General features: G+C 43.1%; 1 protein-coding gene and 1 non-coding gene across 14 annotated transcripts in view; both read left to right on the top strand.

Moving 5' to 3' along the window:
• Nucleotides 1-25,014, top strand: part of TCP11L1 (t-complex 11 like 1) — a 33,498-nt gene extending 8,484 nt beyond the window's left edge. For 7 of the 13 annotated variants that reach the window (XM_049714223.1, XM_033410140.2, XM_033410084.2 and 4 more), the window contains 9 exons: nucleotides 3,250-3,382; nucleotides 4,577-4,697; nucleotides 5,442-5,662; nucleotides 9,268-9,404; nucleotides 12,377-12,573; nucleotides 16,098-16,279; nucleotides 18,012-18,184; nucleotides 21,239-21,418; nucleotides 22,711-25,014. In XM_049714223.1, the coding sequence (XP_049570180.1) occupies nucleotides 3,250-3,382; nucleotides 4,577-4,697; nucleotides 5,442-5,662; nucleotides 9,268-9,404; nucleotides 12,377-12,573; nucleotides 16,098-16,279; nucleotides 18,012-18,184; nucleotides 21,239-21,418; nucleotides 22,711-22,934 (1,568 nt within the window). In that variant the 3' untranslated portion in view covers nucleotides 22,935-25,014. Of the gene's footprint in view, nucleotides 1-3,249; nucleotides 3,383-3,838; nucleotides 3,956-4,576; nucleotides 4,698-5,441; nucleotides 5,663-9,267; nucleotides 9,405-12,376; nucleotides 12,574-16,097; nucleotides 16,280-18,011; nucleotides 18,185-21,238; nucleotides 21,677-22,710 lie in introns of those variants that run through there. The other 6 variants (XM_004263975.4, XM_004263976.2, XM_033410113.2 and 3 more) reach the window with 5 other exon arrangements.
• On the top strand, nucleotides 5,788-5,891 carry LOC117199034 (U6 spliceosomal RNA). The gene has a single exon (XR_004480222.1). It is a non-coding gene; the product is annotated as a U6 spliceosomal RNA (small nuclear RNA).
• Nucleotides 25,015-25,302: the final 288 nt, after the last annotated feature.

Here is a 25,302-nt window from a genome sequence, read left to right as displayed (position 1 = left end):
GGGTGACATTTGCCATCTGCCCTCAATAAATGTCCATCCACTTGTGTGACTGGAAGCATCTCTTTAGAGTGTGTAGACTTTTCTGGTCCCGGAACCCCTTAGTGAAGAAAGGTGAGAGTAAGCCATTCTGAATTAGACCTTCATTTTATTTTGGAATCTGTTTGGCAGGCTCCCAAAGGGCATGTTTAACTTAATGAGGTTTTCAGTTTCTGTAACAGAGCGTCAGTGCACAAATGCTGTAACAATCTAGCAACAGTTTTTAAAAATATTTATTTATTTATTTTTGGCTGCGTTGGGTCTTTGTTGCTGTGCACGGGCTTTCTCTAGTTGCAGCGAGCGGGGGCTGCTCTTCATTACGGTGCGCGGGCTTCTCATTGCGGTGGCTTCTCTTGTTGTGGAGCATGGGCTCCAGGCACGCAGGCTTCAGTAGTTTTGGCACGTGGGCTTCAGTAGTTGTGGTTTGCGCGCTTTAGAGCGCAGGCTCAGTAGCTGTGGTGCACGGGCTTAGTTGCTCCATGGCATGTGGGATCTTCCTGGACCAGGGCTCAAACCCGTGTCCCCTGCATTGGCAGGCGGATTCTTAACCACTGCGCCACCAGGGAAGTCCCTACTGTACAGTCTTTTGTATCTGACTTTTTCACTAGGGGTAATGCTTTTAGGATTCATCCATGGTTTTGCATGTGTCAGTAGTTTGTTCCTTTTTTATTGCTGAGTACTATTACATGATATAGTTATACTACAGTTGTTTATCCCTTCTGCTGTTACTGACATTTGGATTAGTTCCAGGTTTTGAATGTTATGAAGAAAGCTGCTATGAACATTTGAGTACAAGTCTTTACATAGCCATATGTTTTCAGTTTTCTTGGGTAAAGACCTAGGAATGGGGTTGCTGGGTCATGTGGTAAGTGTATGTATGTTTTACTTGATAAGAAACTGAGAGACTGTTTTCCAAAGTGACTGCAGCATGCGGGATCTTTTTTTTTTTAGTTGTGGCATGTGGACTTCTTAGTTGTGGCATACATGCGAGATCTAGTTCCCCAACCAGGGATCGAACCCAGGCCCCTGCATTGGGAACAGAGTCTTGAACCTGCTGGACCACCAGGGAAGTCCCTCATTTTCTTAATAGAGTCTTCCACAGAGCAAAAGTTTTACTTTTGGTAAAGTTTAATTTATCAGTTTTTTCTCTTACATTTTAAGCTTTTTGTATCCTATCTAAGAAATTTTGCCTAATCCAAGATCGCAAAGATTTTTGTCTGTGTTTTCTCTTGGAAGTCTTACAGTTTTAGCTTTTATATTTAGGTCTGCAGTTCATTTTGAGTTAGTTTTTATTTATCATGTGAGGTAAGGGCTGAGGGTCACTCTGTTATTTATAGATTTCTAATTGTTCCAGCACTATTTGGTAAAAAAACGAATCTTGCCTTACTGACCACGAGTATACATATGTATGTGTGTGCATCAGTCTATTTTTGGATCCTCTGTTCAGTTCGTCTATATGTCTGTCCTCATGCCAGACGCACACTGACTTGATTATTAGCATTATAGTAAGTCTTGAAATCACTTAGTATAAGTCCTCCAACTTTATTCTTCTTTTTCAAAATAGTTTTGGCTTTTCTAGGTCCTGTGCATTTCCATACAAATTTTAGAATCAGTCTGGCAATTTCAACAAAAACTTTGCTGGGATTTTGATTGGGATTGCATTTTATCGGTAGATCAATTTGGTAGAAATTGACTTCTAAATAATACTGAGAATTGAAAAGATCTGTTGGGCCTTGATTTTAGATATTTATTGCATTTTACCAATATCCACAAAGCCAATATTCTTTATTATTTTTATTAATATTCCCTGGAAATGCTGAAAAAAATTTTGTGAGTTTTCTCAACTTCCCCTTATGTGAGTAAATAAAGATTTTTACCAGACAGAATATGACCAGCTCTTAGATTTGATTCCTTTTTCTGGTGAGCAAAAGAAAAAAGTAAAAGAAGAGGGAAAGTAACTTTTCACTAACCTAGGAAGATCTTTATGTTTTAAACCCTGTGTAAACCAGTGGCATTTTTATCTCATTTTAAGCCCAGATCTTACCACCATTACATAAAATTAATATAATCATCTTCTAGGCCAGTGCTTTTCAAAGTGTGGTTTCTGAAACCATCAGTATCAGCTGGAGTCTTATGAGAGATGCAGTTCTCCAGCCCCATCCAGACAGGCTAAATCAGAACCCTGAGAGGGGGCCCAACAATCTGTCTTCATAAGCCTTCCCTGTGATTCTGTTATAAACTAAAGACCTGCTATCATGGACTTTTTAAAAAAGCAAACAAAATAACCCAGCTTTATTGAGATATAACTGATAAACCAAAAATGCAAGTATTTAATCATAGACTTTTTAAAAGTAGGAATTACCCTTTGTTCCTTGGCTTGGAACACCTGGGGAGATTTGTGAGAACTTTTTTTATGGAAGATAAATCTCAAACTTTTATCAAAAGAAAGCAAAGAACAGAGACCAGTTATGAGGCTATTGCCACAGTTGACACAGAAGTAAAATCTGCAGGACCTGGATAACAGAGCAGTGGAAAGGGAGAAGTCAGAGATGACTCTGAGGTTTTTGATTCAGTGGGCCTGCATTCTACAGATTCTTGTGTCACACACTCTAATTTGTTCATTTGTCAACTTCAGAATTCTTATATTGTCCTAGTATCCTGTACAGGGTAGTGGTTTTAGCACTGTTTAAACAGCACCTGACTCAAGGCTATTTTAATTTGGGGAGACTGGTTCAAGGCACAGTGTTAACGATGGAGCAAAATGTAAACTGCTGATGGGAACAAAAGAGAAGATCCTAAATCTGGTGTCTTCTTTCCATTTAGGGTAGACAGGAGGCATAGGGATTAGAAAATGAACTCTCAACTTGCTGGGAAGGTGATAATGAGTAACTTTAAAAAGTGATAATCAGTAACTTTAAAAAGTTTTTCTAAGTCTTAGTTTACTGTAATCATTTTCCATTGACCAGTTCTGGCAAAAAAAAAAAAAAAAAGATGTTTTGAGTATTGTAAATGATCTGTGCTTTTAGGATTCTAGGTTAAAAGAAAAAAAAGAATATGAAATAGGTAAAATTCTATTTGAAATTGCCAGAATATTTTCATAAGTAAAGGGATAACTGAAATTATTAGCTGGTACCAGAACCACTACCTTCTCCTTAATTTAATAGAAATCCTAATCTAGAGGAACAGACCTCTTACACTGGATTTTTGTTATAGCTAGTCCTCCTCGATTCGTGACAGTAGAAGAACTTCTAGAGACAGCAAAAGGAGTAACTAACATGACCATAGCCCATGAAATTGTCATAAATGGAGACTTTCGGATTAAACCAGTTGAATTACCAGAAGACAGGTAAGGTGGTTACTGAGTTATCTTGTTTGGTAGAACAAAGCCATTTCCCAGTTATGGAAATGTTTTCTTCACTTGATGTCAATATATTCTAATATACTTTTCCTTTTGTATGTTGCTAAAATATATTCCTTATCCTGGGAATTACTAGAGTTCGATAGTAGATCTCAGGACCACTGATCCTTGACAATGTAGTAAAAGGTCTGGAAACCTCCTGTGGAAGTCTTGCGTGTCAGCTTCTTCCCACTCCATAGGATTTAGCTGCCTCCTCTTGTGTGTTCATTGCACTGTCTCCTTCATTTCTTCTTTGTAACTATCACATTTTACTGTAGTTGTTGGTTTACTTGCATTCTTCACCAGATTGTAAACTCCTTAGAGACGAGGACTATGCTTTATTCTCTATCCCTACCTAGTACCTGGCACATATCATATTGAATCTAAAATTCTGTTGATTGTAAGGTGCACCTTTTAAAGATGGATTGTCACAAGAAGGAAAAAACATTGCCCATTATAATTGTGAAAGTACCATGAAAAAAATCGGGATTCTGTTGACAAAGGAGGAGCAATGGCTGCTGGGTCAGTAAGCTATAGTGTCTCCCGCATAAGGCTTCTGAATATGACTTTACAAACATTTCTTGTATGTTCTGCAAGGATAGTACTTTTTCACATTAATCATGAAGAATTAATTACTTGTTCAGCTCTCATGACATAAAGATTGGTTTTCCTGAAATGCTATATATAAGTTGTTATATTAGTAGTTTGGTACCTAATTAAACAGTTGTCCAGTATGTCACATGGGAATAGGATAATTTTAGGAAACAAACTTAAAGTTTAAAGTCTTAAACTACTTAATCATAAATACCTTAGGAAACTTGCTGGTATCGGGGAACTTAAATTAACAGATCTGAACTTTCCAGTATTCTTTTTATCATATGGCACTGTTATGGGCTGTTATTTGGACTAATGTCACCTGTCAAATTAGTTGAAAGTTATTTTTTCCAATGAGGTACTTATTGAAATAAATCACTAACTAAAAATAAGTATGTGATTGGTTTAGGTATATCTGGGAAATCTTTCCTTCATCCAAATAATTAAAAAAAATTTTCTTACCCTAAACCTGTAGAATTTGTGCTTTTGAAAGTAATTTGAGGCAATAATATTTTATTTGCTTTTGCCTTTTTTTCCATTTGCCTCCAGCTTGGAGAAGAAAGTAAAGGATATTGTACATAAAGCTTTTTGGGATTGCTTGAGTGTCCAGTTATGTGAGGACCCCCCAACTTATGACCGGGCCATCAAGCTTGTTGGTGAGATCAAAGAGGTGAGGCGAAGAGCAAGTCGTGGTGTTTTCCTCGTATGTTAGGAGTACTTACTCATCCTGTGTTACTGTGCCAGAAGGCGTTAAAGAAATTGAAGGATCAGGATTCTAAATTGCTTGCCGAAATGTGGATTTAGGGTATTTTTGGCTTACTGGTCTTTAAAAATTTTCAAAGAAGCTGTGATAACCTGAGGGCATTACTCTTCTAAATGAAAAGAAGGTTCATATTTTTGAAAACAGAATTATTTAAAGAAAACAAGTTATTTTATAAAATACAGATAATTTATAAAAATTTTAATAGATATGAACACCTTCAATAAATAATGACCATAAAAGCGATTCAGTCTTTGGGACAGAGAAGGTATTAAGTGAAAGGTAGAACTGTTTTTGCAATACCTTTAGCAACAGTTTTCCAAAGAAGTAAGGTGTCTGTGGAAATTGCCATCTGTTGTTAGCTCACAAGCACACACTAATTAATGTGGGTTTTTTTTTTCACTTCTAACAGTTTTTTCTTCCTGCATCCAGTTGATTGCTACCTAGAGCTTAAATGGAAGCTTAAATAGCTAGTCTAAATGATTTGTAAACATGTTTTTCTGTCGATTTGTTGAATAAGAGGTTAAAATGTGTGCACTATTACAATAGCAGTTGGTAAGCCCTTATTGGAATAATTGTAAATTCCTTTACATATAATCAAAAATGGCTTCTGACTAGGAAGCTTTGATTAAACTTGGCTGTGCTCTCTTGTAGACGCTCTTATCTTTCTTGCTGCCTGGTCACACTAGACTGAGAAATCAGATAACAGAAGTCTTGGATCTGGATCTGATAAAGCAGGAGGCAGAGAATGGGGCCTTGGACATTTCCAAGCTGGCAGAATTCATTATTGGCATGATGGGGACACTGTGCGCACCTGTTCGAGATGAGGAAGTGAAGAAACTAAAGGACATTAAGGAAATAGTGCCCCTTTTCAGGTATGGGCACTGTGTTAATCACCTTCAGGGCACCTAAAATACAGAGCCTGTTTTCAGAGTTAGACTTCCTCAAGTGTAGGTATTCATGCATTTAAAAAAAAAAATTAAAAAGCAAATATTTTGCTGTGCTCACTTCGGCAGCACATACACTAAAATTGTAACCATGCAGAGATTAGCGTGGCCCCTGTGCAAGGATGACTCGCAAGTTCGTGAAACGTTCTGTATTTTTTAAAAATAGTGATTATAATAAGAAAAGGAGGGAGGGATGGAATGAAGGGAGGGAAGAGAAAGGGAAGGCTGAAAGGAAGGAAGGAAGGAAGGAAGGGGAAAAAGACAGTGAACTTGAGACTCTGGGTGAGGTTATAGTCTGTATATTCTTTAACTGGTTGAAGGCAGGTCAAGGTAAAGACTGATAATTAGCATATGTTTTAAAAATGTTAAAATTCAAATCTGTTTTTTACTAAAATCAATATAAATCCAATGAAACAAAAAGGCATGAGATATTTTTTAAAAAGCAAACATTTTATAAACTATAGAAAAGGAGAAAGAAGGAAAAATTTCACCCGTAATTTTACCACACAAAGGCACAATCACTACTGTCATATTGATATATAAATTTTTTTGGTTTTTTTTGCCTCAGCATTTTATTTTGAAAAATTACAAACCTACAGAAAAGTTGCAAAAACAATACAATCAACACTCATATAACCCTTACACAGATCCACCAGTTTTTAACATTTAGTTAGTTTGCTTTATCTTTTTATATATACACTGAGTATGTGCACATTGAGTATGTACGTATGTATGTATATTTTTTCCCCTGAACCTTCTGATGGTTAATGTCAGATATTATGACATTTCACCATTAACTATTTCAGCAACTACTTCCTAAGAATGTGGATATTCTCCCACATAATCAAAATACAACCAGGACATTCAAGAAATTTAACATTAATATAATCCTATTAACTAACGTTTAGTCCATGTTAACTTCCTTTAGTCTTTTGAATGTTTATTTTTAAATGTATACAGTTGTGATCAAATTTATATAATTTATATGCTAATATGGGCAAAGGATTGACATGATGCTGCCTGAGAATTTGACTTTTGGTTAACTGCTTTACTGTTTTCCTGTAAACAGATGAAGGTGTTATGTATCAAAATACTACTAGGTAACATTACTTATGGGGAAAATGACCTCTAACTGGTAAATTGCATCTAGACAGAAAGAAATGATAATGAACTATAAATACTCGATGGCACATCATACTTGATACTTCCTCGAGTGGGGAAACTTTTATAACTGGGCATGCCCCCCATAGAGACCCTAGAAGTCATGCCGTGGAGTTATTACGAGCTTTTAAGTCAGGGTGCTCCCACATCTCTGAGCTGTCTGTTCATGACTGATATTGTAACTCTTCTTGAAGAGGAGTGCTTGGTGCCACCCTGTTGGCAAGCTGTGTGAATAGATGGTGCCAAACCTGTGGCTTATTGTCCTGTGAGTCTGACTGTTCAGCTGAACCAAAGAAGACCTCCCGGTGGGCACTGCAAGCCTGACTTTTTGTTAACATTACACCCTAATTATTTCACTTATTTTTTCATTGAAAGTATCATTGAGATAATTATATATTCACATGGAGTTGTAAGAAATAATACAGTACACTTTATCCAGCTTCTCCCAGTGGTGACATCGCAAAACTATCAGAACCAGGGTGTTGACACTGATACAGTCCACTGATCTCATTTAGATTTCCTGTATACACATGTATATGTTTATTTATAGTAACTTTTATACAATTTTATCACCTAAGTTGGAATATCCACCACCACACTCAAGATACTGAACAGTCCCAACACCACAAGGATCTCTTGCATTGCCCTTTTATAACCAACTTACATTACGTTACTTTTTTAAACTCTCCATAAGCTTTTTCAGTGGCTGCAATATATTCATTCACATAGATATGATTAACTGTTTCTCTGTTAAGATGGACAATTAGATTATGTATAGTTATTTAGTATTTAACCCTGCAGTGAACATCTCTGCACAAAATTTTTTCTTTATTTTAGGTTATTTCCTAAAGATAGGTTCTTAAAATGGGATTACTGTGTCAGAGGATGTGAACAGTTTTAAGATTCATTGCATGGTACCAAGTTGCTTTCCAAAAGTTTTATAAGTAAAAAAAGTTTAATCTCTAGCCTTCTTGATATCATTATGCTGTCAATATTCATTACATAGAAAAATGCCCTTCACTGTCAGGTTCCCTCTCTCCTATTAACTAACGTTTAATAGAAGAGAGCATGTTGAAAAGACTGCCTAAATATAGTTATTGATTTGTTCATTCATTCAACAAGCTCTTACTGAGCACCTCTTATGTGCTAGGCACGGTGCTAGACATTAGAAATAATATAGTCGGTAAGAGCTCAAAATCAGCTAAGTTAAATGAGGAATTCCTTGGAAGAGAGTCCTCTGGGGAAATAGCTGGTAGCAAACTCAACCTAACTCAGATTCCTACTGGAAAGAGAAGGGACTGGGGAAACTGGTAACCTGGGAGTATACACCCTATCTGAAGGAGGCCACGGTGGCCGCTTAGTGCCAGCCGATTGTAGTTGTGATGGAGTTTGGGCCCGGGTTGCCAGATCTTTTGATTTTTCAAGAGAAGCTAGAAATCCTGGCTTTTAAAAACACTGTGAGCATAAAACATGACTGTGGGTTACTTCCAGTCAGTGGTCTGCCACTTGGCAGTCTCCAGTAGTCTCTGGTTTCCTGTAGGTGGATTTAGGGGACTGTTGGGAATGCTCAAAGGAGAGGCAGAACACCCTCCAGAAAGTGGGCTGCCCGACGCATTTGGGAGAGGGACAGAGTGGCAGGGTGAGGGGCCCTGAGTTGTTCCTCAGACTGTGTATCCTTTCCCATACATAAACTCACATAAAAGGTGAGTTTATTCTGTCATATGATGTTCAGTCAGTCCCAAAGGGCATCAGGGGACTGGGAGGACATTTGATCCTGTTCTTACCTGTGTAGGACCTAAACCTAAACCTGCACCTTGGGTTCTTATCCACCTTCTGCAAGTAGGTCACTTAGCAGCTCCTGACCTCTGGTAAGAGTGCTGCTGGTATGTGACAGGCGTGGTATGGAAGGCATCCTTGGCATTGCATCAGATCTGCCCATGGGTTACATTCAGAGTGTGAGCTAGCAGTTATGCCATGAGAGCTAGAGCATAAAACCTGCCGTGAACATATTAACCTGTGTGAGCATGGAGACCAGGTGGTGAACTCTCTGCTCTTAACCTCAGGTCTGGGGCCGTCCTTCCTCTGCAGCCAAGAGGGCTGACCCAGAGCCAAAGAAAGAGCTCTGGGCCTGACAGGCAGTGGGGGAAGTGACGTTTGCCTAGGGGCAAGGGTGGGGACAGAGAGCAACTTAAAAATTTGCAGTCCTTTCTTCTAAATTTGTTTTTTTAAATCTGCGTTCTCATGGCTTCTCCAAATTTTCTTGCCACCCTTTCTGAGATGAAAAAACTGTCTCAAATCAGCTCACTTCATTTTTTTTTACAGCAGTGTTTACTTTACAAGTGCCCAGTGATAAATCCTTTTATCTCTTTCAGGGCAATTTTTTCCGTGTTGGACCTAATGAAAGTGGATATGGCAAACTTTGCTGTCAGTAGCATTAGGCCACATCTCATGCAGCAGTCAGTTGAATATGAAAGGAAGCAGTTTCAAGAGTTTTTGGAGAAGCATCCAAGTATGTTTAATGTTTTGTGGTGCCTGTTCGTTGTCTGTGCTTTTTCATTTTAGTGGCTGTAGCTTGCCGCATAATGATATTTTCAAAACAACATGAGAATTTAGTATGAGAATGAAACTGTGCACCTCAGATTGGGGCTTGAACCCACGTGCTGGGACTCAAACCCAGCCAAAACCCACGGTCTTCCAACTGAGATCACACACTTGGTTTCAGGACTTAATGAAGCTCAGGTTCGTGATATCTCATCGAAGAAAGAATTCAGTGAGAGACAAAGTGATGGGTAAGAAGTGGATTTATTTAGAGAGAAACACACTCCACAGACAGAGTGTGGGCCGTCTCAGAAGGTGAGAAAGGCACCAGGCTATGGGGTTGTCAGTTTTTATAGAGGTGGGTAATTTATAGGCTAATGAGTGGGAGGAGTATTCCTGCTATTTCAGGAAGGGGCGGTGATTTCCAGGAATTGGGCCACCGCCCACTTTTTGATCCTTATGGTGGGCCTGGGAACTGTCATGGCGCCTGTGGGTGTATCATTTCGCTTGCTGATGTGTTACAGTGAGCCTATACTGAGGCTCCAGGTCTAGTGGAAGTTGACTTGTCCGCCATCTTGGACCCATTTGGTTCTAATCAGTTTATGTCATGCCCTTGGGCTATATCATTCTTTCAAAGGTTGTGCCCTGCCCCCTTCCCTCCCATTTCAGGAGTAGTCTAATTTGAAGACCGAAAAGGACAAGATGTTAGGCCCTGAAAACTTAGTTGACAAGCAAGAAAACTGTAAGTAGGAGAGGAGAACAGAAATTTAAAAAAACAAAGAAGCCCTAAATTAAATGGGTTTTTATGAAAACACCAGTTTGAGGTGAATTGTATACTTGGCCTTGGTTTTAAGAACATGACGAACTTCTTAGGACTATTTAGCTCACTTTTCTACTCTCTATGAGGTACGTCAAGAAATTTCACTTTGCTTCTCTTCCATATGCATAAATCTCTCTATGAGGTACGTCAAAAAATTTCACTTTGCTTCTCTTCCATATGCATAAATCTCTCTATGAGGTACGTCAAGAAATTTCACTTTGCTTCTCTTCCATATGCATAAATCTCTCTATGAGGTACGTCAAGAAATTTCACTTTGCTTCTCTTCCATGTGCATAAATCTCTCTATGAGGTACGTCAAGAAATTTCACTTTGCTTCTCTTCTATATGCATAAATCTGGTTTTGTACCCAGAAAAAGTCTCATTTTTATGAACCACTCAGATGACTGCAGGAAACAGATGAATTAAAATCCAAACTACGTTTCATTTCTAGGGCGCTGTTTCGGTCTCTGCACTGGCAGCTGATGCTCTAAGTGAACTGCAGTCTTCAGTTCCAATTTATTACGAGTTCCGTTTAGCCTCTAAGTTTGCGGGTCACAAGATGAAAATGGCAGTCTCTGGATAGATTGTGTTGCCTGACCAGGATCAGGTCAACAGTTGCTCATCCAGCTCCAGGCAGAGAAGTTGGAACTGGTCCTGAGGGCCAGGAGGAGTCAAGAAAGGGCAGAGTTGAAGGAGCAGTCCTAGAAGATTGGTTAGTGTTTACTGTGTACTAGGCTTGTGCCAAGGGTGTACGTGTGTTGCCATAAGTGACCTCACAGTAAGCCTACGAGGTTGGCAGTATTTTTTAAACCAATTTTACAGATGTGGTAATAGATTTTGAGAGGTTTTTTAAAAAATTTTGGCTGTGCCAGGCAGCATGCGGGATCTTAGTTCCCTGACCAGGGATCGAACCTGTGCCCCCTGCATTGGGAGCTCGAGTCTTAACCACTGGACTGCCAGGGAAGTCCCCAGATTTTGAGAGCTTTTTGATCAGAATTGATGACCACACAGCTCCCTTTCTCAACCGGTATTTTACTGCCCCTCAGGAGAAACCAGGGTTGCAGTTTACAGGCTGAAGAGCCTTTGTATGAGGGCCGGGTGCGGACAGCCGGGGCCCAGGCGCTGAGCCGGTCCAAGTCTAGTGCTTATCACTCACAGCATGAAAGCCGAGGTTTTCCAGAGCTGGTTGCCTACAGAATGCTGTCTGCAGAGGCGAAAGGGAGAGCGAAGCTCGGAACCAAGAGCTCGGTGTGATCAGCATGTGGGCAGAACCAGAGGAGTGTCCTGCTGCAGCAGTGAAGAGTGGACTCCACCCATGCCCTCGGCTGCCCATTTTGTTTTAAGGTGGCCTCCACTGACCGGGCTGCAACCTGTTCCAGGTCCTGTCAGAGGGGTGTTTGCTCATACAATGTGGACAAAAACCTCATCTTCTCTCTTCTGTCCCTCAGAGTCCCTGGTGCATTATTCAGCTTAGAAAAGTAGGGGAAGCATGCTGGCGGATGAAAAACAACTGAGATTCCCCCGACCCCCCCCACCCCCGCAGTGCTCCAAACACTGCACAGTGTGTGTCAAATACGTGACAGAACTTACCCCCCACCCCTACCCCAGCAAGGCTGAAAGTAAACCAGATTGATACAAGACTAAGATCTAGACAAGGACAAGCCTCATCTTCAGTGTGGAGGATACCTTACCCTGGGAAACTCTAGTCAGTGTCTCGTCCCATCTGTCTCTGGGCAAGAATTTTTGCATCTCACTGAGCTGGAGCTATCAGAGCTTCCAGCCACGTATCATGCAGGAGTGGCCAGGGTGGGAGAGAAGAGAGTGGAGGTCTTTTGAACATCCAAGGTAGCATTTATATCCACTGTCGTGCTTAGTCCTTACAGCAGCCTGTGGGGTGGTGGTGGACATTTCTTTGTATTAAGAATCTTGATAGTCAGACAATGACGTATCTAAGAACACTCAGCTGGTAACTGGCAATCTTGTGATGTGAACCGAGTTCTATTTGATTCCAAAGTCCGTACTTTATACTTTTACCACAATTCCAGGATGATCTTCCCTAAAGTAATTCTGGGACGCATCCGTCCAGAGCGTTCCAGTAATGTTCGAAGCCTTGCTTTTCACAGATTCCCTGGACTTTGTCACCCAGTGGCTGGAAGAAGCCGCAGATGACCTTATGAATCAGAAGTATAGAAATGCCCTGCCGGCTGTGGGAGAGGCCTCTGGCTCTGGGGACAGTCCCGGGCCAGATCCTGTTGCTGTCCAGAACTATGCGTACCTGAAGCTTCTGAAGTGGGACCACCTCCACAGACCTTTCCCTGAAGTAGGTGCTGACTGCTCATTTCTTTTTCGTGCTGCTGAACTTTAAAAAAAATAATGGTTACAATTCACATACCAGAAAAATCTCCCTTATAAGTTGTATAATTCACTGGTTTTTAGTACATTCACAGAGTTACCCTTCCATTACCACTGTTTAATTTCAGAACATTTCCGTCACCCAGAAAGAAGCCCTGTACCCATTAGCAGTCACAACCCTCCCCCCACCCCCTGGCAACCATTAATCTTCTTTAGGTCTCTATGGATCTGGCCTATTCTGGACTTTTCGTTTAAACGGAATCAGGCAATGTTGGCCATTTGTGTCTGGCTTCTTAGCATAAAGTCCATCCGTGTTGTAGCATAAATGAGTACTTCATTCTTTTTAAGTTTTTTTTATTGTGTTAAAATATACACAACATAAAGTGTATCATTTTTAAGTGTACAGTTTAGTGGCACTAAGTACATTCACATGACTTTGCAGCCATCACAGCCACCCATTCACGGAACACATTGGAACCCAGTACCCTTTAAACCCTAACTCCTCCCTCCTCCCTCCCCCGGTTCCTCTGTGTTCTTGAATCTGACTACTTTAGCGGCCCCGTATGAGTGAAATCACGCAGCACTTGTCTTTTTGTGACTTGCTTATTTCACTTAGTATAATATCTTCGAGGTTCATCCACGACGTTGTTTGTGGCAGCATTTCTTTTCAAGGCTGAAAAATATTCCATTGTATGGCTATACCCCATTTTGCTGTATTCATTTATCAGTTGATGGACAACTGATGGGCAACTTTTGGGCTATTGTGAATTGTGCTGCTCTGAATATTTGTGTACAAGTTTTTGTGTGGCCATGTGTTCTCAGTTCTCTTGAGTATGTACCTAGGATTAGAATTGCTGGGTCACGTGGTGACTCTTAAGTTTAACATTCTGAGGAACTGCCAGACTATTTTCCAAAGCGCCTGCCTCATTTTACAGTCCCACCAGCAGTGTATGGGGCTTCTAATTTGTGCTGCTGAGCTTCTGTCCTGTTTTTACTCATCTTGATGAAAACCCTAACAGTGACGGTGCTTTTCAGTTTTATCTAAAGAAACTTCTTCCCCTTCCATGCAGGGCAATATATATTTTTAAAAATTTATTTATTTATTTTTGGCTGCATTGTGTCTTTGTTGCTGTGCACGGGCTTTCTCTAGCTGTGGCTTGTGGGCTGTAGGCACGCGGGCTTCAGTAGTTGTGGTGCACAGGCTTCGTTGCTCCGCAGCATGTGGGATCTTCCCGGACCAGGGCTTGAACCTGTGTCCCCTGCATTGGCAGGCGGATTCCTATCCACTGTGCCACCAGGGAAGCCTAGAGCAATATTTTTTTTCTTTGTATGTTTTTCACAGTAAGTGCTTCTAACTGCAGGAGTCCTTTAAAGACATGACTAACAGGGGATTCCCCCAGCAAATAGCTGGTTTGGCGTCTAGACTCCCCCTCTTTTTTGAGGGCACTCACGCTTCTTATCTCTAGTCTCATATCCTGCTACTTCTCGAAGTTTCTTTCTCGGTTCCTTATTTTTCTTTTTAAGATGTTGTGAGCCTAAGGTTTCACCTCTTGCCTCTGAGTTCCCTGTTTTGTGCCAGAGCAGCCTCTCAAGGGGATATTGAAGTGGGGGTGGGGAGCTTCCTTCCTGCAGAGTGCCATGCTCTCTGCTCTCTCCTGCAGACATTTCTCTGAAAAGATAGCCGTGGGGAAAATGGTGTTTTCACTGGGGACAGATGTCTACTCTCAGAATTGATCCTTGGAAATCCTTTGCATCCTAAACCCAAGTACGGCATACTGCTAGGAGGCTGCAAAGCAAGGGTGCTGCCCTGTAACAAAGTGAAGTCAAAAAAGAGACTGGTGAAGCCTCTCTGTTTAACCATAGAGGAGTCTCAGCCTTCAAAGGTGGTTTTTACTTCTTAGGGAGAATTCTGGGCTAAGACTCCACATTGTTAATGTCTCGATTTGGTGTGTCAGTTTCTTATAGCAAGACTGGGCCTTAAAGTTTATTTGATTCATCTGTAAAAACTCAGATCAGAAGTCATATCTCCTCAGCCTTCCCACTTCCCTTTACCTCACCCCACACAGAAGACTTTGGCCTGGCAGCGCCCAGGCCTGTCAATAACACGGGGACGCCGTCATGGAAATTCACTCACTGACTACTTTCCAGGTATTATCTGTCATTCCTACTTTTTCTACTTATCGTTCATTTTTCTCTTTCTTTATTCACTTCCCAGTTCTTGAGAGCCTCCTTTGTGCTGGATACTGAGGGGGATACTGAGGTGAATAAGTGTATTTCTCCCCTCCTTCTCTCCTGTGCCCTGGATAGGGTGGTTGGTTGTCTGGTTTACCCAGGACTGGGAATGGGTGTGGGGAGGGGAAGTGTTCACAGGACCTGGGAGTTTCAGTTTTAAACCAGGCCACTCCTGGAAAAACTGGGATGAGTTGGCCCCCTGTGTACCTCATTACTCTTTCCCATCTAATGATGTAATTCCTATTTATTGAGTGCTGGCTGTGCCAGCCACTTTATTATTATCTTTTTTTTTTAATACATTTATTTATTTATTTATTTTTGGCTGTGTTGGGTCTTCACTGCTGTGCGTGCGCTTTCTCTAGTTGCGGCGAGCAGGGGCTACTCTTCGTTGTGGTGCACGGGCTTCTCACTGCGGTGGCTTCTCTTGTTGCGGAGCACGGGCTCTAGGCACGCGGGCTTCGGTAGATGCCACACGTGGGCTCAGTAGTTGTGGCTTGTGGGCTCTAGAGCACAGGCTCAGTAGTTGTGGCTCATGGGCTTAGTTGCTCCGCGGCCTGTGGGATCTTCCTGGACCAGGGATCGAACCCGTGTCTCCGGCATTGGCAGGCAGATCCTCAACCACTGCGCCACCAGGGAAGTCCCAGCCACTTTATATACATGGTCTTTTTTCATCTTTCTTTCTTTCTTTTTAATTTTTATTGGAATATAATTGATTTACAGTGTTGTGTTACTTTCTGCTGTACAGCAAAGTGAATCAGTTATACATATACATATATTCACTCTTTTTTAGATTCTTTTCCCATCTAGGTCATTACAGAGTATTGAGTAGCATTCCTTGTGCTATACAGTAGGTCCTTAATAGTTATCTATTTTATATATAGTGGAGTGTATATTGTCAATCCCAGTCTCCCATCTTATCCCTCTCCCCTTTTTTCGTCTTTAAAACAGCACTGTGAAGGAGGAATCCCCATTTTGCCTGGGGCTCAGAGTTGAAGAAACCTGCATGAGGTTGTGCTGCTATTAAATGATGAAGTCTGGATTTACACCCAGTCTGGCTTATGTTGTACTGCAGCCTTCCTAAGGGAGAGGGGCGCTGCGGTGGAAGAATTCACACCTGACTCCCTTATGGCCGGCTCTGAAAGGACTAGAAAATCCCCAGGGGAACTTCAGAGGCCTCTGTATGGGCTGCGGCCCCACTGCCCTCTGCCGGTGACAGCCCAGACCTGCAGCTCAGGATGATTTCTGTTTTATTCATTGCAGACAGTTTTGATGGACCATTCTCGCTTCCAAGAGTTCCAGCTCCAGCTGGAGCAGTTGACCGTCCTGGGGGCCGTGTTGCTGGTCACGTTCAGCATGGCAGCCCCAGGAATTTCCAGCCGGGCCGACTTTGCTGAGAAACTCAAGATGATTGTGAAGATTCTGCTCACAGATATGCATCTGCCGTAAGTGACGGAGAGCTCTGGCGACCAGGGCCTTCAACAGATGGTGGGAGGCAGCGGGTGGCGGGGAGCAGACTGGAGCGGGGGTCTGCAGTGTAAGGCAGAATTGGGGCCACTCGCCAGAGACTGAGGAAACCTGGCACTCCAGCGTTCTTCACCCCGCAGGATTTACTCAGGGTCACACGGTCAAAGTTAGAGTCCACTCCAGGGCTGATTAGCAAGGCTCTAGGACAGTGGCTTTCAAATGTTTGTGACCAGGACGCATAGTAAGAAATTCATCTTCCGTGGTGACAGTGCATACTTGGACACACATGTAACTGCAATAAAAACTTCACAAAGTGAAACTTACCCAACTGTGCTTAATACTTCCTGATATTTCTATTCTATTCTTGTCCCATTAAAAAGAAAAAAAATACTGGTTGCTACCCAGTGAATTGCTTTCATAATCAACTAATAGTTTGGTCAACACAGTCCTAGGGAAAGGTCAAATAAGAAACAAGCTGCATTCCTCCAGAGTGTGTGAATGTGACTAAAGTTTTCCGCCCTTTGCGGAAAACACTCCTCATAGACATTTTGTGCTGAGTGTAAATGGATTATCTATCAACCAGCACCAGTCCACACTTGTGTGAGGGCAACTGCTTCTGCAGTGAAATCAGATTAGGTGATTTATGTGGTTTCCAGCATATAGAATATTTTTGAATGTTTCTAAGTTAACCTTTATCTGACAAGGTCCACCTCAGAGGATTCTTCAAGTGGCATGTCCCCAAACCTTCTCCTCCTCCTTACAAAGTGGAGGAATTGGCTGCTGAGTTTGCACACAGCTTGCATGTGTTCAGTGCGATGAGGGGCGTGTCCACGAGTTGTGACCTGAGGCTCAACAGTCTTGACTCAGGCCTGCAGGGTGTTTGCTGAGGCGAGGCCTGGCCTGAGGCCCTTGCACAGGTGTAGCCCTGGGCTGTCACCTAGGTCCCCCTCCAGTAAAACTGCTCTGTCAAAGCTACTGAGGAGGAGGGCCTGTCCGTGCTTCCTTGGGAGGCCGGCCCTGCCTTGTCCGCCCTGGCCCCAGCAGCAAGTCCTGGGGCTCTCACATTTGCTCACACTCATTCTACTGTACACAGCCTCTAGATCCAGGACAAAGGCAATTGCCTTCTCAGACAACACCCCCCAGCACAAGGGCTCTCCACAGAGACTCCAGGGGAGCCCAGGAGCCCCAGGAAATCGAAGTGTGAATTTTAACTTTTAGATTTCAGTTTTATTTGTTCTTTGAAAGTCGTTAATACACTGTGTTTCAAAAGCCTAAAGGGACAAAGTGGTATCCAATGAAAAGTTTCTCTCCCACTCCGTCCCACAGCTGCCACATTTCTGGTTTCTGGTGTGTTGCTCCAGAGGTGTCCAAGGTAGTCCTAAGTCAGTTCCAGGGTTATTTCACCACACAGATGCTAGCAAGAAGTTAGCTTTTAGACTGTTAGACCAGGCATAACCTGAGCCCTCCCCGTGCCACTGTTCTTTCTGGCAGAGAGAGACGGGTAGAGAGACAAAGTCCCCTGAGTTGGATGGACGCAGTCTGAGGGGCTCGGGGCAGGGAAGAGGCACAGTTTTCCCTTTGAACCCATCAGTCTGTGAATTGGTCGCTGTGACTCTCCCCAAACGGGGGCTGGGCGGGGCTGGGGGTGGGATGTGCACTTTGTTGATGGGCCCTTTCTTTACTGGCTTCTCCTTCCCTCCTCTGCTCAAGCTCCTTCCATCTGGAGGATGCCCTGACTACTGTTGGGGAGAAAGTCTGCCTGGAGGTGAGCAGCTGCCTTTCCCTGTGTGGATTCAGCCCCCTCACCACGGACAAGGAGGCCGTGCTCAAGGGCCAGATCCAGGCCATGGCCAGTCCTGACAACCCCATCCGCAGGATCGTGGGTATGTTTGGGCGAAGGCGGGACCAGGGATATGCCTGCGATGGGCTGGCAGACAGGCCCCTCTGCGGGCATCTAGAAGGGTCTGATGGATTACGCGTGCCAATGAGTGAAGAGAGAGTGATTATTCACCATAGTGCAATTAGGGCGACCCGAAGCTTTGGCCAAGTGACTAGGCAGCCATCACTGTCCTGAGGGCTCTGGCTTTGGAATCACCGGTCTTGGTTCAGAACCCTGCTCCATCCAGCACTGTGAGGTGGTGGGAAACAATATATTGGTGTCTGCCCCTGGCCCCTGGCACAGAGCTCCTGAAACTCTGGTAGTTTCCTCAGTGATAAGAGCGCTAGGAGCATCTTTTGTTCCAGTGTTTGGTCTCTGACCTTGGCTCCTGACCTGGAGCTCCTACCTCCTTTGGAATTTCCTGGGTGCTGGGAGTGTCTTGCGTTCTGAGTAGATGACTCTTGATGGGCTCCTGGGGGGGGGCTGGTCACCCGAAAGACCAAGCCATGATTAGAAGCTTGGAACTTTCAGCCCCGCCCTCCATCCTCCAGAGAGAGGAGAGGGGCTAGAAATGCGTACATGCTGAAACCTTCACAGAAGTCCCAAAAGTACAAGGTTTGGAGAGCTTCTGGGCTGCTGAACACATCCGTGTAGTGGACGGGTGGTGCACCCCAGCTCCGCGGGAACAGAAGCTCTTGCCCTCGGGACTCTCCCCGACCTCACCCTATGTATGGCTTCTTCCGACTCTTCATTTGTATCCTTTATCAGATCCTTTATTATATAATAAACTGGTAAACCTAAGTAAGTGTTTCCCTGAGTTCTGTGAGCTATTCTAGCAAATCATCCAAATCCAAGGGAGAGGACGGCACGGCAACCTCTGATTTGTAGCCAAGTCAGAAGTTGTGGATGACCTGCGGCCGCCTCCTTGTGATCGGCTTCTGAAGTCGGGGGCAGTCTTGTGGACCTGAGCCCTTAACCTGTGGGATCTGAGGCTGTCTGCACGTAGTGTCAGAACTGAGTAAAACTGTAGGATGCCCAGCTGGGGTCACAGAGAATTGCTTGGCGTGGGGACGCTTCTTCCCCGGATCTGGAGTCAGAAGCGTTTTGAATGTGGTAGTGGCGCAAGGGTAAGGGAAAAGTATAGCTGTAGTACAAGGCTAGGACGGGTTTTCTTTACAAGCACTTACTGTGTAGCCTGAGCAAGTGACGTGATACTTGAGTTTCATCATCTCTAAAAGGGGGTAATACCAGCACCTGCAGGGTTGCTGAGAGGACTGCAGGTGGTAAGATATGTAAGGTGCTTACTGCAGAACCTGGCAGCATAGGGAGGACTCACTAACGAGTCGCAGTTATTAAAAATATTACTCCGGACTTCCCTGGCGGTCCAGTGGTTAAAACTCTGCACTTCCAGTGCAGGGGGCATATATATATATATTACTCTGCTATGTGAGCTGTGACTTTCCATCATCACTGGTTGATTCTGTTCACTACATCTAATATTTAATTTTTACATCTAATATTTAATTTTTAAAATTATTGTCATTTAATTAATTGTAAAGTCCTTCCTTAACTTCTTTACGAACTCAGATAGATGTTCATCTTATAAATAATGAAAAGTTAGCAGGCTTCAGGCAAAAGCAGAATGATCTGTGGTTATCAGATTCTAGGTTGGAGTAGAGGCTGAACCAGTGACGTGGGTGTGCTTCTAATACCATGACTTTTTAAAATTTCATCCCAGGCCCGCATTAGTCACAGTTTCATCTGCAGGTCCCTCAGGAGGAGCCTCCTGATGCTGCAGGGCCCTCGGACTGTCGAGATCATTGCTGTCAACTGGGGTGGGGATGCGGGGAAGTGCTGTGAAGAGACCACTGGCTACTAAGCTGCTGCCTTAGTCCTGTCATCTAGGTTGTTTAGTCACAACCAGTTAAGTGTGTTACTGGACTCCAAAGGATGTAAGTCAGTTGCACCTGAGAAGGTTCCCTAGGGCATGAGGTGGGTGTGAAGTTTGAAAACGCTCATTTAATATAAATGCCGTGATTGCTTTTGTAATGAAATCTGCAAGGTGCGGCTTGCACACACACTTTTTTGGCAGCTGAGGATACACAGGAAAGCGCAAAAATATCATAGAAGGGGATGGGCTAAAGAAGCATCCAACTAAATGATTCCTCAGAGTAGGACAAGTGGCCCACAACTCCATGGCCTTCATTGCAGGCTTTGGAGAAGGAGGCTTAGGCTTCTTTCATGTGGGCTTATGGGAAAATCTAGATCACAAGCCAACAGTGCTGGAGTCTTCTTTTTTTAAAATAAATGTATTGATTTATTTATTTTTGGCTGTGTTGGGTCTTCGTTGTTGCGCACGGGCTTTCTCTAGTTGCGGCAAGTGGGGGCTACTCTTCGTTGTGGTGCGTGGGCTTCTCCTTGTGGTGGCTTCTCTTGTTGGGGAGCACGGGCTCTAGGCGCGTGGGCTTCAGTAGTTGTGGCTCGCGGGCTTAGTTGCTCCGCGGCATGTGGGATCTTCCCGGACCAGGGCTCGAACCTGTGTCCCCTGCATTGGCAGGCGGATTCTTAACCACTGTGCCACCAGGGAAGTCCCTTTCTCTTCTCTTTTGAACTTGCATTTCCTGCTTTATTTTTCCTCCCACTTTTTATATGATCTTAAACAATGGCTAATGTTGGTCTCAGTGTGCCTTGCTCTTCTGAGAGCGGAACCTGGCAGCACCCTAATCTCCCCTTAATCATTCATACATTTATCCTTGCTTTCCAAGTGTATTTTGGGCTTTGCCTGGTGTCCAGGCCTCATGGCAGGCACTGTGCTGGGTGTTGGGGAGAGAATGATGGACAAGATGAGCATGGTCCCACCCCGTGGAGCGGACCAGCTTTGGGGTGGGCGGGGGTACAGTACAAATGGGATGAATGTTCAGAAGTGGGAGGTGCCTCAGGATGGTCAGGGAAGACTTTCCCGAAAAGGTAATGTTTAAGCTGAAAACTGAAGCGTAAATAGAAACTTGTAAAGTCACCCTGACCAAGAAGCAAACAACTGCTTTCTTTTCTGTCGCAGATTCCCGAATCCTGACCTTCTTAGAAACCTACCTTGTCTCCAGTCATCAGAAGCCATTGCCCACAGCCCCAGGGGGATTAGGTCCAGTTCAAACAGAGCTGGAGGAAGTTGCCATTAACTTCGTGCGCCTGGTCAACTATAACAAGATGGTCTTCAGTCCCTACTATGATGCGATCCTCAGTAAGCTCCTTGTCAGACCCTAACGCCTGTGCTCCCTGCAGCAGCAGTGTTACCCACTTGACCTGGTCTCAGCTGTAGTGTTGCTTTGGAAAATGGCTGCTTAGTACCTTTCTATTTAACAGCACTGATGCCAAAAGGAAGAGTATTGTGTATCACTGTTGAAAAGGCTTGTTTTGAGGGTTTGTGTTTATGAGTGCAAGTTTACAAATCAGAGAAGCTTTTCGTTATCGTGAGTTTTGTAGGTAGCACTCAGCTTTTGACGGGTGGACTGCCGTGTGTCTCCACCCACACCCTATCATGATCGTAGCTGCCTCGTCTCTCCCAGGAGCCTGGGACCTCTTCTGCCATCTGGCTCGCTTTTCTTTCAGACACCCAAGAGTATCTGACAGCCACCCCAGAGTGAACAGAACCAGGCCTTGATGCGTTTAGACCCTTGCCCGTCTCTTGCCCAGCCCAGCCCTCCTTCCTCCAGGTATTTTGTGTTGGAAGGACTTTATATAGTCTTACTGCCTCCACACACCTCCCGCACCCACTATTTATTGCTTTCTCGCTGCCTGGGCTAGCTGGAGCCCCAGAACCCTTTTGTTCTAGAGGAGAGTTATTTGATTTTAAAAAGCTTACTTGTTTATACAAAATTACTTCTGAGCCTGGATGATAGCAGTTATGGGATCTAGAGAAAGGAAAATTCTGTGACTTTTATGCCTTGAAAGTCAAGGAGGAATTTTTTTTTTAATATATGTTAGTGTAATATATAGAAGAGGACAGATGTCTGAAGTTCTTACTGAAAAGTTCACTCTGATACAATACATAGATGTATTGATTGGATTCGAATTCCAGCATTGGATTTAAGTGTTTTCAGGTAAAATAGCGTCAGCTCACTTATTTCTTGGATAACGAAGTTATAGGAGATCCCTGGTTTTTGAGCAGTATTTATTGAGGAACTTCAGTGACCAGAATTCCTGACATATCCTGTGACTGAAAGGGTAGCTTGGCTCTCACAGGTGACCTGTTCTGTTAAAAAAAAATAAAATGTGCGCACGTGCCTGTGTGTATTTTAGACAGGGACATTTTGTTAGAAACAGAGCCATGAAGTTGTTGGGCGATCTCCAGTTCCCAGAATCATGCAAGGAATCCCTTCATTCAAGCCGATGAGCGCTGGGGTGGAGCTGGGGACAGCGTTGGGGAAACATCCACCCTGTACACTGTCTAGTGATGCGAGGCTTCAGAGGAGTGAAGGTTATACTGGGAATGTGATTTCTCCAAGTATTTGCTTCTAATATTTTTACTTGCAGTCAGAAATGTATGCTGGGTTACGTGGTCAGAGGTCATGTTAATAAAGTTTAGGCTGAAGGACAAATCCTCCAAGGTTTCACTGGAAGGGGATGAAAGCTCGGTAAGTGGAACTTTTAAAGAACAAAATCACATCTTTTGTAGCTTATTCAATGAGGTCACCTCTGGAATTGTTTCTGGAGATAAGGCTGCTGTGGAAGCTGTGCTCACTGGTTGTAGAGTATGAGGTTCCTGGGGGCAGCACTCTTGCTTGCCTCAGCCTCAGTGTTTGGGTCCCTCCCTCCGCAGCCAAGGATGCCGGAGAGGAGCGTTACCCTCACAGATGCAGGGTGGGTCACCAGCTCCTGCAGCCATTTTCCCTAAATCTCGAAGTTCTTCATTTTGATTTCTTTTGTAAGAGTTAACTCTTAGGTGATTTTTTTCTTTCTTTTCCCTCATGGGTTCCTACATAGAGTGAAGTTTGAACAGTTTGAAATCTTGACGCCTATATAACAGGGAGCTTCACAGACTCCTGTGGCCCCCACTACCTCAGTGTCCACTGGTGGAATTCTACAGAAGCCAGAATGAAGACGGCAGAGTTCAGAATCACAATATTCATATTGAATCATTTTGTTGCTGCTCTTTGAAGATAAGTGAGCTAGTTTTCTTCCTGGAATCTCATAGGATTATCACTAAGGGCCAGGAAAATTCATTTAGTTCATTTAGTCACTCAGGAAACATTTGCTAAGCATCTACTTAGAACTCCCCCCTACAGCTCTCCCTCCAAGACAGAAATAGCTTTGGCGTATACATTATCCTTCAGAATTGAATTGGGTTATATACTGCATACTGATTGCATTTGATGTGGTTTCCTGCCTAACAGGTTTGTGGAAAACATGTCTTGTGGAAGTGCTGAGTTTATTGGGCACTAGTATTTCACTGCAGGTGGGTAGAACTGATTGCCTTGAGAGTTGGGTTGATATCAGCAGGTCAGGTAGATTTCTTTGATAGTCTCCTGAATGAATGAATGAATGTCTAGAGCGGTGACTGCTGCCTTGTCAGCTCTCAACTGATTGGGTGGATTCTCACTCTACATATGTATATTTTTTAATCTTATTCTAAAGCAAGCTGTAAAATGTGATCGTTTATGTAGCCCTTTATAAATATACTTCAGGTCAGAGTTACACTGATATATCTTACTGATTAATGCAGTGGACAGGTGTGTAGGAATTTTTTTCTCTGTGAAGAGAAGTTATTAAAAAGTTTGACTCAATAGGCACATAATGTGCACATACTGGCTGACAATTCTGAATGGATTATTTAGCAGTTCTGTTTTTGTGGCTTATTTTACTTTCTCCAAAGTCTTAAGATACCTGGGAATAGAGCAGCCTACTTTCCTGGTGAATTTCAAAGGGAGGGAATAGGTGTTTGCTGTTTGATTTCCAGTGACATTTTGGCATGCCCTGATTTCTGTGTATAACATTTGTATTTCTTTTAATTTTGAGGCAGGGTGGTAGAGTGGAAAGACTGGGAGCTGTCAAGAAACCAGAGTTTTGATCCCATTTCTGTTACGTGATTAGCTCGAGCAAATCAGGACCCATTTCCAGTACCTATAAAATGAAAGGACTGGATTTAACCTTACAAGCCTTTCCAAGTCTGACATTCTGTAGTAAATCTGACTGGACTTAAAACTTAAGTAGACTGCAGTAGGATTGTGCAGAAAGTTCCTGATTTAGAGGAAGATCTGGGTTGAGTTTTTCCTCTGTTGCCTTCTTGCAAGGTTATGTGATGTTGGGCTAATCATTCTTCCTTGGGCTCTGTATTTTCACCCGTAAAATGAGCATACTCCTAACTCACACTTCCTGTGAGGATTAAATTTGATAATGGATATTAGAATGCTTTGTACATGCAAAAGGACTATGAATGACTTTATTAGCAACAAAGGAGAGCATATAACCCTGCCTGTAGGTGCATATCTGTTATCATGACAGATTCGACTGTTGGTGCCCAACCTCCCTTCAGTCAAGCACATTTTACAGGCCTGTAGGGAAGGTTTTCCTCCTGTCCTGTCCCAAGACTGTTATTTTCTTTTCTCATCTCTTCTGTGCTAGAGCTGCAATCTTACTTTTCGTATCTGCTGCCGTTCACTCCACCCCAGTGGTTTCTCCCCATTTCCACCTCTATATCATTTGAAGTAAATGAATGCATCAATGAACAAATGAGTGGATGACTGAATGGTAGTGGACGATGGGCTATGAAACTCATATTAAAAGGCACTATCTCATTGAAAACATAATCTAAATAAAGAATTACAGTGATGTTTGCAATTGTGTATTTATATTGGGTTTTATATTGTATACCTATTTTAATGGATTGCCTTTTTATTCACAGTATTCAAAGCAACTTCATGGGATGGGGGAGGGGAAAACCTTTAGGCCTAAAAGCCTCTATTAACCTATCAAATGTTCACTGACCCTTTCAGAAAAAGCTAGAAGTGTCAGAAATCTGAACAGGCAGAATTTTACTTAAAACTGCCCCTAGTGTGGGTTTCTGTCATACTGTGTTGCCTTCTGAACTAATCTATAGGCCTGATTTGATGGAATGTCACTTAATTT

This window comes from Orcinus orca, chromosome 8 (genome assembly GCF_937001465.1).
Source record: "Orcinus orca chromosome 8, mOrcOrc1.1, whole genome shotgun sequence".
Taxonomy (NCBI): Eukaryota; Metazoa; Chordata; class Mammalia; order Artiodactyla; family Delphinidae; genus Orcinus; species Orcinus orca.
Note: the sequence above shows the minus strand (reverse complement) of the source record. Positions and strands in the feature narration are given on the sequence as shown.